We start from the raw sequence: 14,076 nt of genomic DNA, 5'->3' as shown, positions 1-14,076 counted from the left end.
TTTATTAGGTGTTTAAGACGTACACAGGGCTACATAATTGTAAGGCTTTTAATTTAGTACATTCCCACCATATGACACTATTAGGTTTATGGTATATGGAATACAACTAAAACGCATTGCATTAATGCTCATAACATTATACTTATATTGAAAACCTGGTTGTTTTCTCAAGATTATTAACTAATTATCAAGATATTTATACCATTACCATGGCAGAAAACAATATAATTAACCTATTGGCATTTAAATCACATAGTTATGTTAAAATGTTTTTGCTCATTTTATTGCATAATTATGTCTTGTTTGTGTAAAATAACAGAAATTATTAAAATTATGTATTAGATGGATGCAGTGGGTCTATATAGTGTATCACCTTAAAAAAGTCAGTGCTACAGTTTTGCAGCAGTTCAGCAGAGACCGTTTCTCTACTTGTACATCAGTGTCTATGTGAGAAGCAGAGGTGTAAGAGAAATTTGTCATCAGAAGTGGGCTGTTGTACTGATATTTATAGTGCTGATTTAGCCTAAGGTGTCCCAAAGGAGTGTTTGTCTTTTCTTCAGCTCAGGGAGACCTTAACTGTTATATTTTGATTCATTGCAGCATTAAAGAGGCTACTGTGCCACACTGTGTGTCACTGCAGGTGGTGGATCCCATGAGACTTGGCATATGAGACTGACACAGATAGACTGTTGGATTGATTTAGGTAATAATCAGGATTGTACATCACATCATCATCTCAGAATCCACTGTCATAAATAAAAGAAACTTTCTCAGTTAAGAGCTAGAAAAGAAACGTGCAAAAGGCAAATCTGTTATCCCGGATCAAACGGATAGACTCAAGGAACAAACCCTTTTAAATGTTGACACAGGAAAGCAGACAGCCTCTCACTGAGTCTGCCACAAGATCCTTCATTAAAAGGGTAAACTCGCCGAGAGGGACTGGCTCATTCAGCTTTAAATTATTCTGCAGCGAGATCAATGAATGTGAGCAGAGTGCAGGAAATCGCTTTGGCTTAATTCAGTTGTGCTTTCAGGTTCAAATAACAAAATAACAAAAGGAAACCCTCTGATTAGCAAATAAATAATAGTTGGCATATTGTTATTTACCTCATGTTAAACCAGAAGGTGTATGGACGGACAGGATATTAGTTGATTTATTTTAGAGATGGTTCCGACCTTAAAGCAATGCCCAGGAAAGTGAATTAAATAACAATATCTGCAGCACAAGTCATTCTTTATTTAGTGTGGTATTGATTTATCAATTTAGAGTCAGTCGAATGTGTGTTTGTAATGCTGCAGATAACACAGGATGTTTGTCTTGAGAGCTTCTTGTGCGCTGGTGGCTGCTCATCATCTATAAGGCTGTTATGTTTGGAGAGTTGATGTACTGATAATACAGCTGGCAACAGTATACTGATAATAATAGTGATAGTGATCCTATCGTTTTGAGTACAAGCAGTAAACTGCCACCTTTTTATGGTAGATTTACATTTGGCTAAAGTCATGGTCCTCCACTTCCTACTTGCACAGGGTCTCTGTAACCATCAGTGGAGAAACATGACCTCATTACTGGACAGACCTGTTTGCCTGGTCATTAGATATAACAAGCTGTTGTCTCCTTCTGTTAAATATCTTGCATGAAAACAAAAAGTCTGACCTACTTCAGCTATAGTAAACTGTAAATTAATTCAGTTGATTTTATGGATGCTGATTCTTAAGAAGCTTTAATTACAAAATGGAAGCTGCAACAGATTTGTAAAAGAAGAATAATTACTGTAAAGAGTGCCCCCCCCCCAGATAACTCTATAACTCTATATAAATTAATATTTATAGGAAACATAGGAAACACATTTTAACATAGAACCCTAATTACCGCTGAGTTGGCTAATTAACTTCAGGATGGCGATGCAGACCTGCTAGCTCTGCCCTCAGTAGATGAGGCAGTTAAAGAAGAAGTAAGGACGCCAGTAAAATAAATCTTGCAAACTTGCACACAAAATAACTTCTTCTCGCAAGTGCATGGATCATGTCAGGGCCGTGCTGCAGGGGGGGTGATGATCCTTTCCTTCCATCAAAGCTGTGATCTCATGATTCCCGGTGTCCCCCCCAGTTGGACGACGGTGGGATGTTTTACCTGCCCCTGCCTGACCCTGCTATCCCTCTACTCCACAGGTGTCACTTTGATTTATAGGCCCGCTAGAAACAGGAAGAGCGCAGTCAGGAGAAAGCTAATGGCGTGGAAATGCTGAGAGAGCAGGAGTTATTTAAATGGGGCAGTATTTCTTTAAATGTGTAGTACAGCAGAGGAATAGAATAAATGTATTTCTGTTGTTTTCCCCTGTTTGTCAGACTGTGGGCATGACAGCACAATGTTTTCTTTTTATTACAGCAAGTGTATCTCCTGTCGCCTTCTTATTCTGGAGGACTGAGTGAATTAGTTCTGACACTGCTGTATTTGTATTCCTCTCTAGGAGGCAGACAGCTGGGAAATCATAGAGGGGCTGAAAATCGGTCAGAGCAACGTCCAGAGGCCTGATAAACATGAGGGTTTTATGTTAAAGAAACGGAAATGGCCCCTGAAAGGCTGGCACAAGGTAAGATTCACAGGCGAAGGGAAACACAAAAGCTTTTGTTGCAGGAAAAAACACTTTCATACAAAACTGCCCCCTGAATGTTAAACCTTCATTTACCTTCAGCATCAGCTAAATAGTTTTTCCATTTCTCAAAATATTTGCCTGCCGGTGGAGGCCTGGCCCCATTGTTATGGATTGGTTAGTGCATTTGAATTCACAAAACACAACTTGACTGTCCTACATAGTCAGAATAAACTGTGCGCAATTGAATCTCCAATGTAACAGGTTCAGTGTGATCTATATTGAACTGGATCTTCCTATTATATGTGCAACATGTTATTTTTGTGCTTATTTTCTCGGCAGCGTTTTTTCGTTCTGGACAATGGTATCCTGAAGTACTCCAAGTCCCCCATTGATGTAAGTAACCCTGACTATAACCCACAGGCACCGACAGGCCGGTCCAGCCTGACATCAGCTCGGTTTGGCAATGAGTCAGCAGAAACATCTGCAACACAGTTCATAATGTTCAGTGTGTTGCAGCATGACATGTCATTTAGCAGCAAAGCTTTTACAGACAAAATACAAATGTAATTTCACACGTGACTGTGAAGAAATCTAAAAATCTTGCACATTAGAATCACTCACTTAGTAGGGTAGTTGTCTACAAACAAGACACCAAAACCATGTTTTCTTTTTACAAGTAACTTGAAATAATTAACCTGATTATCAGCATCGATCATTACAATCATAGTTTTTCATTTTAGCTGAGCTACCTAAAAAGGCCAATTACAGAACTAGACCCTGGAATACCAGTTTCCTTGTTTGCCAATCACTGACTTAAAATATATAATATACCAAATAAGTTCCTGTTAGCTTTCTAATAATAATAATAATGATTAGTCGTTTTTAGTTTTATTTGATAAAGAAATGTACCAAGAATTTCACTAAGAGAACTGAAAACATATGTCTGTCACATCTCTCAGATCCAGAAAGGTAAACTGCATGGCAGCATCGATGTTGGCCTCTCAGTGATGTCCATCAAAAAAAGGGCCCGTCGCATCGATCTGGACACGGAGGAGCATATCTATCACCTGAAGGTAACACTGGTGGGAAGCGCCAGTAGTATCATTATAACACAGGGGTGAGTTGGTATCAGAGTTCACTGCTCTGCTCTTTTATCTTTTCAGGTAAAATCTCAAGACATCTTTGATGCCTGGGTATCCAAGTTGCGTCACCACCGGCTTTACAGACAGAATGAGATTGTACGATCTCCGCGGGAGGCCACCATGCGAACGTTTCCTCCCCCAGCTGCCATAGAGTCCCCTCAACCTGCCGCAAGTGTTGTACATGAAGCCAAGGTGAGCTCTCGTTTTTCCTCAATGCTGCTTAGAAATAAGGAAAACTTTTTACTGGCTTTTGTGTAATTGTCCATGCATGTTAAGTATGATTGAATAAAATATACAAGCTACACAAAAATGTTTACTAGTACTTGTACTTCTTAAATGTATATACAAATACTGTATTGGTGGGACACATTCCAGTGTCCATGTATGAAAGCCACTGTTTTACTGTTTATCACTTGTTCCACATTGTTTGTGTTTCCATGGCCCTGAACCGTCTTCTGTGATATGTGGTTTATTGTCAGATTAATGACTGAAGTGAATGTGTAGACAGATATCTGCCTAATGCAGTAAACCTGATTGGACATGTAATTTTATCCAGGTCATTAAGATAACAAAAAGGATTGTTTGTCTAGACTGTTTCCAGTTTAGTGTGAACCCCTGGCCCTTGTCAAAGTGTCTGATTTGTGTGCAAATGTGAGGATGTTGCCAGTGCAGGTTCTCCTGGGAGTGATGCTCTGTGCCTCGTGCAGTCTATTAGGGGTGATCAGTAGGATCTGGATCTTCAGAGCAGCTGGCTGCAGCCTGATGAGCTCTCCCAGAGCAGCTTAAATGAAAGACTCCAGGCCTTGAGTGAGAATTAACTCTGCATCAAAGACTTGGAAGGAAGATATTCAAAGTCTCCTGCAAAGCTTCCGCAAGACAGCACGTGTACATGCTCCTAATAACAGCACACATTGTTGCTGTACTCAACTTATTCAACTTCAACTATTCAACATTCATAAGGTGTCAAAGAGCAACGTATATTCAAGCTAAAGACATTCATTCACTTAGATTTTAGCTGAGGGCCACTGGTACCAAACAGTCTGTCACTGTAAGCTACAGAACAGATTACGTCCAGCTGTTGCAGGTTGGTCAAGTGACATGGTGACACACAGGATCCACATGGAGATTGTTGACATACAAGTGATGGTTTTCAGTCTATTAGAACTATAAATGAAGCCACTTCCAGTCTGACTAATGCACGTTTCATGTTACCGTTATGCAAATCACCATGGCAGTCTGGTTAGTTATTGTTCCCACATTAGTTAGATTAAATTCACTTTGAAGATTTCTGGTGCTCTTGTGTGTTGACTCTGTGGCTGTTTGTGTATCACCACAGCAGGCCAAGCCCAGCAGCTTGCCATGGCAGCTGGTGGCCCCCAGCAGCAGCAGCAACAACAGCCTGCCTCCCTCCTACAGTAATGGCCAGAGCAAGGTAGTTGCTTGGCTGCAGGAATCAGAGGAGATGGACAAGTGTGCAGAGGGTAAGTGCAGCTTCCCTCATTATGCTGGTAACAAACAGTGGACTACATCAGGTTACCGGCCTTATGATAAGTCAAGGATTGCTGACCATTGTGTGTCTTGACACGTATTACTGAATGCATTTGGACACATGTGGGTGTCAATTTTATTTTTCAGAGCTCGCACGATGCCAGTGCAACCTGACAGAGCTGAGCCAGCTATTGCAGAGTCTGGAGATTCTACAAAGGACACAGTCAGCGCCCAACTTCATCGATATGCAGGTGAAACACACACACACACACAAACAGCAGAGAGCGGGGGGAAGCAATTTAGTCAGTGTTTTATTTAGAGGTTACTTTGTGCAGCACATTGTGGGCTCTGAGTGTGTGTTAGCCAGGTACTGTGATGATGGAGGTGTGTCAGAAACAGTAAGGTTAACATCTCAGCAGTCGCCTCTATTACCTGTCTAGACAGACGGGACTTGATCCTGCTCACAGAACACCTGTCTGCTTCTCTAACTGATCAAGCTATGCTTTTTTTTTTTTTTTGTCTGTTTTTTAAGTTTCCGGCTGCATTTTTAACACCATATGTTCCACCTGCCTAAACATTCTGTTTGCAACTCATTTGTGTGAATGTTGTCTTTATTTGTCATTTCACTGCGCTCAATCTGTATGCTAACTTTTGCTTTTTTTTTTTTTTTTTGTCTGTGATGTGTTTGTCCTATTATTTGCACTTCGCATATTTTGATCCGTGTGTGCGACAAAGACCAATTGTGTTGAATTGTCAAAGAAAGAAAAGCGCTTGAACAGAAGATGGAGAACAAAAAGTGTCGGAAAAGACGCAAAATTCCAGCTTCAGGTACCTCTCTTAAGATTTCTACTGTTTCTATTACACACAAACACTAAATTTGTGACGTAACTGAGAGGTCATCTGCTTGTTTAGTCTTTGTCCTGTTTGTCTAGTTAAAGTGTTGTTGAGTAATATGTAAAATCTTCTGCCACTGCTTTTCTGTCATTACGAAACACGTGAACAACTACTGCGTTGTTTTTGCTTTTTCTATCAATTTTGTTGTTTTTTAATTATTCTGCACTGCAACTGGTACTTATTATTGTGGAGTATCATGATTTTTTATGTTGATTAATCTACAGACTGTACTAAACTCCGGACTATGAGCCAGTGAACAAGGGGAATATTGTGTTTCTACAAAGTAATCACCAGACCAGCTTTTGTGATCTTCACAGTTGGTTCTGGTTGATTGTGCGTCAGCATTGTTGTGCCTCTCAGCTGATTGATTATGGTCGTCTCTCTCCAGGTCCCTCTTTCTGCCAGCATGTCCCCTGTTCGGCTCCACTCATCCAACCCCAACCTGTGTGCCGAGCTGGTGGACTGTCAGACCCCTGTCACCCGGCTGACAGACAGCGTAGAGTGCACCAGCGACTACGTTAAGCTTCAGGAGGAATTCTGCACCATTGCCCAGAAAGGTGGGTAAGCAGCATGCATGACTGCAGAGGCAGGGGTTTGTAAGGTGAACTGCAGTATGTCTCAGTGTTTTTCATTTTATATTTCTTATTTTATAATCTTAGAGGATCAATCTTTACTGGATAGAGGAACTTTAATAACTAAAATTATGATCTGTAGGCTAAATTTAGCATCATAGCTTCTACTAATGTTCGATGGAATCACCTGTTATCAATACCTCATCCCTACACATTGGATAAATGTTGATGTTTTGAAAGGTTGATGTTGATGTTTTATGTGACATATTAAATAAAAAACTAAAACAGTGCTGGTTAAAATTAGCTAAAAATATGAAATCACTCATGAAATAATAATCATTTAAGGACTGTGACACAGAAACTGAAGAAAACTGTAGCTATGCAGTGATGACATGGATGCTAATTTTCTTTTGTCCCATTTCTGTGCAGTCCACTCGCTGCTGAAGTCAGCCTTCAATACCGTGGCCATAGAGAAAGAAAAGATCAAACAGATTCTGTCTGACCAGGAACAGTCTGACCAGTCAGCCCAGATCAGCTCTCTCAGGAAGTCTCTGTCACAGGTAATGAGCTGTCTTTAACCATTATTCATGACGCCTCTTTCTTCCAACTGCTTTTGTTTGAGTTACGTTAATCTGGACCATTTATCAGGCTATTTGGCTCCTTTACTAATGCACACAATGGCAAGTAAAATGGAGTTTTAACTCTATATTTTAACTATAATTAGCAGGAGTGATCGAGACACTGTTGAGGAAATTACTTCTGTAATTTAAATAATGTCTCTTTGGTGTCATTAAACCCATGTTGTAGTGGTCATGTTATCAGAGATGCTGGATGAAACACACAAGATGCAGCTTATTCTAAGCTGCAGTAAAAAAAGTGAGTCATGAAACTCCTATCATCTTTTCCGATATTAATTGGTAAGCAAGAGAAATGTGCAGCGCAGTTCATTAACTCCGCACCTTAGGGCTGTCTCTCTACCCCCGTGATTTAATTGGACTGTTCTCTCTGCTAACAGTCGACTTCATTTCAATGAAATGTTTCTGCCGCTTTATCTCTGCTTTGTGCCTAATTGGGTTCTCGTGTGACAATGTTGTCTCAGGCTAGAGGTCAGGTTTTTATGTCACAGTTCTGTGGAGGGTGATAGTCGGGAGTAAAGGGTGTTAAAGCCGCAGCTCCTCCATTTTAAATTTAAATCCATGTAGGGAAATATGGATGGGTTTGTTTTCTTAATTTTGTCTTGATTATATATTTTATTTTACATGAGATCAGACAAACCTCCGTTATCAGGGCTACGTAAACAAACTGTAAATACAACCTTAACAAACTGTTGACTATTTCCACATCCTGTAGGCGCTCCAACAGTCTAAGTTGCCAAATTACATAGGTGCATTTGATTATCTTCCTCCCGATTCATGTGTTGGGTCCAGCCATTAAACCCGTAGGTGACAAGAGCTGCAGATCAGACAAACGCTATCTGTAGAAAACCAAAGACAAAAATATGATATACTATAAAAAGTAACTACTGGATACTCAGAAAGCTTTGTACTGCACTTTCACTTGTTCACACCTAGTACATTCGAGCAATAACCCTTTAAAAGACGAGCAGGCTGACAGATGCACTGTGTGGGCATGTGAGCACTGTATTAAGCTAGCCTTGAAAAGAATCCAAAGCCGAGGTCTTTTTATACGTTTCTGCAAACAAACACAACAGATGGTCCCATTATTACCATTTGACATTTACAAGTCCTGCAGGAAAGTCAGTGCACTCTCACAGTGGGGTTCTTTTGAACGATCGCCACAGTCAGCTTCTAACTTTCCATTTTAGCTTTTTTTCTCAGCGTGTCGTGAAGAAATTTATATTGTCTCGCCAGTGTTTAAAAGTAAAACATGGGGTTTCCTGTACATTGAAAGCACAAGTCTAATCATTAAGTTTCACAGCCTGCTATGTTTGGATGTGAACTGCTGATCTCTCAAAGTTTAATTTAAAAGAATTTTTTGTTTAGGCCTTGTCCCAAAATGCAGAACTTCGAACTCGACTTAACCGCATCCACTCAGAATCTGTCCTGACGGAACAAGTTGTCAGTGTGAACATCATCTCGACGCCTGATGAGGTAGGTCACTGTAGTCAGTCTGTCACTGACAAAACTAATTTCTCTGTTATACTAATTTAAAGGCCAAGACCTCCAAGGATAGCCAGGTAGTGGTAGTGTTTGCATTATGGATTCCTATCCTTAAAGACTGATGGTGCTTCCAGTATGCTGTGACAGGTAAACTTAAAGCATCATTATTCTATGAAGAACCTGCCACCAAGGTTAATGAAAAAATTACTAATTAGAAATGGATGGGTGGTTGTCCTCCGGCAAGGATACATGAGACACACAAGTTGTCTTCTGACGGTGTTTGTGTTTGTTTAGGTCTGTTTTGGTTCTTCAAATTGTCATCATAGCAAAGGAACACTAAACGTCTCGCGTGTGTGCTTGTGTTTGCCTGCAGGCCGGGGAACAGATGGGGATCCCTCTGACTCAGCAGGCCTCGAACGAGAGCCGACTCTCCATGTCAGAGTCTGTCTCCGAGTTCTTTGATGCTCAGGAAGTGCTTCTGTCAGCCAGCTCATCTGAAAACGAGGTGGGGTCTTCAGGAAGAGATTGAAGTTTAAACAATGAGGAGCAAAAGTGGATCAACGAGAGGGACAAACTGGTCCAAGCGTAGCTATAGTTAATCAGCCGTTAGTGAGGGCAGCATTAAAGGAGAGACAGTGTGAATCTGAAACTCAGACTCAGTCACACAGGTTTGAAAAGGGCTCGTTTCAATCCGCGGTTGTGTCTCACAAGCATCATAACTGTTTTCCTCTTGATGTCTCGCTTCAGGACACTTTGTTCTATCACTAGAAACATTAATTTCTGTCTCCTCCGCTTTAAACAAAGACTCCAAATGTATTCGGTAACTGACGAGCTGTTAAGCATCGTAGATCCCCAGGCACGCACTGAGCCATGTTGAAGGATTACTCACTGAGGAAATTTAGCAACCACTTATCCTGTAGCTCTAACCGCAGAACTATTCTGAGCAGTCACAGTGTTGGCCAAACCTTTGAGGCTATTGCAGCAGGTGGCTAAAATACACTCCTCTTTGGTCAATGGCCTCATTGTGTTTGCTATATATAAAGTATGAAAATGCTGCAGTGCCTTGTGACATGATTACTGCAGTGGGACAGATAGCTGACGACTGCTGCAGTTTGCCAGTGGCTAGCAAACTGCAGCAACTGCGTGTGTGTGTGTGTGTGTGTGTGTGTGTGTGTGTGAGGCTAAGGCCGTCTGCAACTGTCATCAGAGTTTGTGTTGTACTCAACTGCACTGATTCACTGCGCTCTGTACCTGTTCCCCTCACAGGGCTCAGACGATGAGTCATATGTCAGTGATGTGAGCGATAACATTTCCGAGGACAATGCCAGTGTGACTGATAATGTCTCCAGACAAAGTAGGTACAATTCTGGTCAATCACAACCCTACACCAAGCATATCTGCTACGTTTTAATTAATTGAATTAATAATTTAATTTTAATAAGGGAGCGAGACCATAGTGAAACAATCCAAGCCAGGCTTTACAGTGTCAGGACTGATTTACAGAGCCTATCGGTTGCTGTTCAGACTATTAGTAGCCCGATCTATTTAAGAGCGTTTAGTTACATGCAAGTCTGTATGAATCTTAACATCCTGAGGCAGACATATTTTATCTATTCCAGCGTCTGCATTGCACCAGGCCAACAGCCAAAGGAGACAGAGCCTTTCAAGTCATTATCCCGAGGCTCTTAAACGATCTGTCCTTGTGTAGCTAAGTGGCTGACTGAATCTAAATCAGCTTTTATCTCTTCTTAAGTTTTATGGGAGAGCTTATCCTGGTTTTACTTGAATTTTCTCCTGGTTTCTTATGTCTGATATTACTTGAATTGTTTAATCCATTTGTTCTGGTTGACTAAAACCAGAACAAGTCAGTTGTTTAATGGTGCAACTAACGATTTTTCCAGTGTTGTTTAATCAGATTCTTTTCTCAACTAACTGATTAATAGTTTGTCGTAGTACAATATCTGAAGGGTTCTCCATCGTCGCCATGTAATAAGCTCACAAGGAACCTCCGGTAAAGTGGCAAGGCTCCAACCAAAATCCTGATTATTGATTCATCTGACAGTTGATTCATCAGTATATAAGACTTACTTCCAGAAGTCTGGTTAACATATTGTGATGTCAGATTTGTCTATCTGTAAAAATACATAGATGTTGAATTTAATGTCATAGAAAACAAGCAAAAACTCAGATTTGGTACCAGCGAATATTTTGGATCTTATATCATGGATCTATACTTACAAGGTGCTTTATAAGTAAAACATATTATTGTGAAGAGCATGTTTCTGAGAACAGCAGTGAAATTGTCAGATAACACTAACGTGCAGGCTGCTAATGAGGTGATATTGTTTTTCCAGTGGCCAATGGAGACTTTGCCGGCAGCGCCTTCCGTAATGGGCGACGCATTTGCCTGCCAGCGCCGTGTCCCGACATCAGCAACATCAACCTCTGGAACATCTTGAGAAACAACATCGGCAAGGACCTGTCCAAAGTGTCCATGCCCGTGGAGCTCAACGAGCCCCTCAACACCTTGCAGCGCATGTGTGAAGAGATGGAGTACAGCGAGCTGCTGGACAAGGCTGCTGAGACCGAGGATCCCTTCGAACGCATGGTAAAGACGCTGTCAGACACAAGCACTGTGCAAAGTCAAATGTTCATGAGGTTAGGTGTTAAGTCTGAAGAACACGGTGATCCTTTTCCTGCTGGTCATAAAACTACTAGATGTTTTCTTCAGTGAATTCCACAACTGCAGATTCTCCTAAATTCATCTAGTACATCAATCGGTGCTGAGTTTGTTTAGATAAGAGGTGACATTGTCAGTCCACAGCCAACACAAATAGTCTCTCACTCTGGGGCCTGTTTGCGAGGTGGTATGCTCTGGGGCTACTGTCGACCTTGGATCCTCCTTTTTTTTTTCTGTCGTCTGTTTTGTCAAATGAATACTAATGTTTGGCTTATTGTCAACAAAGCTCGTCGGTATCAGCTTACTGTACAAGGTTAATCCCCTTTTGTGTTGACTGTCTTCTTGTGACTCCCCGACAGGTTCTCGTTGCTGCTTTTGCTGTCTCAGGCTACTCGTCGACTTATTACAGAGCAGGAAGTAAGCCATTCAACCCGCTACTCGGAGAGACTTACGAATGTATTCGAGAAGACAAGGGCTTCTGTTTTTTCTCTGAACAGGTGGGTTTTTGCACAGATTGTCATTCACGTTAGTGCTTTCCAACATTTCTGCCTGTGATGAAAGTTCACTCTCAACATTTTGCATTTGTACTAGCCCTCCATTAATACTATTAAAATAAATACAGTAATACAATAAACTAGAGCTAAAGATAACACTTACATTAATTATCTTTATGCATTATGGTTTGGAAAATGACCTGAATGAAACAGGTGCTTTATATGATGTTTAATCTGAACACCAACAGCTGTCAGATAGTTTGTTTGATCTTCTTTCAAAGGTGAGCCACCACCCTCCCGTCTCCGCCTGCCACTGTGAGTCTAAGAACTTCACCTTCTGGCAAGGTAGGTTACCTGTCTAATTAACGAGGGATTTTCCTCATGGGAATTCTGGCTCAGCAAACGAGCCAACATGACTAAATTTGCCTCTTTAAGAGCCATCTGGATTTTCACAGAATAAACAGATTTTTTTCCCTGTCATTTCATATAATATATATAAATATTACAGTTCATCCATTTTTCTATATTCCTGACATTTTTTGCCGTTTTGTTTTTCAGATGTAAGATGGAAAAACAAGTTCTGGGGAAAATCTATGGAGATTTTACCAATAGGGTCTGTGAATCTCGTGATTCCCAGGTAAATTGGATTCATTTTCTCAGTGTAGTGGTTAAACTTGAAGTAATTAAGGCACCAGAACATCTCAGCTGACCAGTGGTCGTGATTTTAATAAAAGTAGAAAATAGAAACACAGAAATATAAAACACAATTTAATCTGATTGGGAAACGTGTACAACCTTAACAACTCTCCCCTCTTTTCCCTGCTCCCTAATTTTAAATTCAAACCAACCTCACTGTGTGCTCATGTGGGCTAGAGGAATCTACAAGGAGTTTCAACCCACAATAGAGGGGTTGGGGATTAGTCCAAAGCTATTTTTATCACACAAAATTATTGAGACATAGATGCTGGTAATCGGGTGCTCATGCTGCTGGATCGTCATATTAACAAAAATCAAAAAATCAAAACTGGAAATAAACTAAACGGCACATCCATCATCAGTTCTCATTCTGTCCAGCAGCATCTCGAGCTGATCACCTGTAACGGTTTCTTTCTAGGTTTGGAGATCACTATGAATGGAACAAAGTCACCACTTGTGTACACAACATCCTGAGTGGACGACGGTGGATCGAGCACTACGGGGAGATCACCATTAGAAACACAAAGAGCAGCGCCTGTCTCTGCAAACTCACCTTCATTAAGGTAAAGTTGTCATGAACAAGTTCCTTGAGTATTAAGCATAAAGTTTTAATAGCACGTAAAATTTACTTAATAATCATAACTAACTAGGGAGGAAGGAAGGACTAACTAGGAGGGAATATGAGCGCTTTATTTAACAATAATCCTAGTAGTATTAATTAACATACTACATTTAATGAACTAATTAAAATGAACTTAACCTTTTTTGCTGAAACTAACACTTTCCGATAATGAGGCTTATAACTAATGGGAATGATGGGCAGAGGGAGGGAAATAAATGCAGTGCTTTTTAAGATGTGATGTCCTCATTTGCAGCTGTAATGTTTGGTTTATTTTATTCTATAGTTGCTTATATGATTATAAATGTGCTCTTGTTAAAAAAGCTAATAGTGCAGGATTCATCTTTCAGGGAAACTACTGGAGTTCAAATGTGAATGAGGTTCAAGGATTTGTGATGGATCAAGAAGGGAAAGTGATCCACAGGCTGTTTGGAAAATGGCACGAGGGCCTTTACTGCGGCATCCCGCCTTCTGCCAAATGCATCTGGAGGCCAGGTAGGCATCAGTTCACCACCTGTACTCACAGCTGGTGTTACTGGTCACTTTTAGTCCACTCCCAAGTTTTTAAGGTACAAAAATAAACATATGTGACACATTCCAGCTGGTAATGTTGATATATTTATTTTCAGGCTCCATGCCTACAGACTATGAGCTGTACTATGGCTTCACCAGGTTTGCCATTGAACTGAACGAGCTTTGCCCCGAACTGAAAGATGCATTACCGCGTACAGATGCCCGATTCAGGCCTGATCAAAGGTAGAACATCACATGCAT

The 14,076-nt window shown here is 40.7% G+C and overlaps 1 protein-coding gene across 2 annotated transcripts in view; it reads left to right on the top strand.

Moving 5' to 3' along the window:
* osbpl6 (oxysterol binding protein-like 6) overlaps positions 1–14,076 on the top strand; it is a 28,253-nt gene that overhangs the window by 9,584 nt on the left and 4,593 nt on the right. The window contains exons 3-21 of one of the 2 annotated variants that reach the window (XM_026376022.1): positions 2,472–2,594; positions 2,937–2,990; positions 3,557–3,670; positions 3,761–3,931; positions 5,076–5,220; positions 5,375–5,478; positions 5,963–6,055; positions 6,510–6,678; positions 7,123–7,253; positions 8,697–8,804; positions 9,187–9,318; positions 10,080–10,167; positions 11,168–11,421; positions 11,853–11,990; positions 12,269–12,332; positions 12,546–12,624; positions 13,102–13,246; positions 13,653–13,797; positions 13,932–14,058. In XM_026376022.1, coding sequence (XP_026231807.1) covers positions 2,472–2,594; positions 2,937–2,990; positions 3,557–3,670; positions 3,761–3,931; positions 5,076–5,220; positions 5,375–5,478; positions 5,963–6,055; positions 6,510–6,678; positions 7,123–7,253; positions 8,697–8,804; positions 9,187–9,318; positions 10,080–10,167; positions 11,168–11,421; positions 11,853–11,990; positions 12,269–12,332; positions 12,546–12,624; positions 13,102–13,246; positions 13,653–13,797; positions 13,932–14,058 — 2,384 coding nt within the window. The remainder of the gene's footprint in view (positions 1–2,471; positions 2,595–2,936; positions 2,991–3,556; positions 3,671–3,760; positions 3,932–5,075; positions 5,221–5,374; positions 5,479–5,962; positions 6,056–6,509; positions 6,679–7,122; positions 7,254–8,696; positions 8,805–9,186; positions 9,319–10,079; positions 10,168–11,167; positions 11,422–11,852; positions 11,991–12,268; positions 12,333–12,545; positions 12,625–13,101; positions 13,247–13,652; positions 13,798–13,931; positions 14,059–14,076) is intronic. The other variant, XM_026376024.1, reaches the window with a different exon arrangement.

The sequence above is a fragment of the Anabas testudineus genome, chromosome 21 (assembly GCF_900324465.2).
Source record: "Anabas testudineus chromosome 21, fAnaTes1.2, whole genome shotgun sequence".
Taxonomy (NCBI): domain Eukaryota; kingdom Metazoa; phylum Chordata; class Actinopteri; order Anabantiformes; family Anabantidae; genus Anabas; species Anabas testudineus.
The sequence above is the reverse complement of the archived record's forward strand: the minus strand, read 5'-3'. Positions and strand labels throughout refer to the sequence as shown.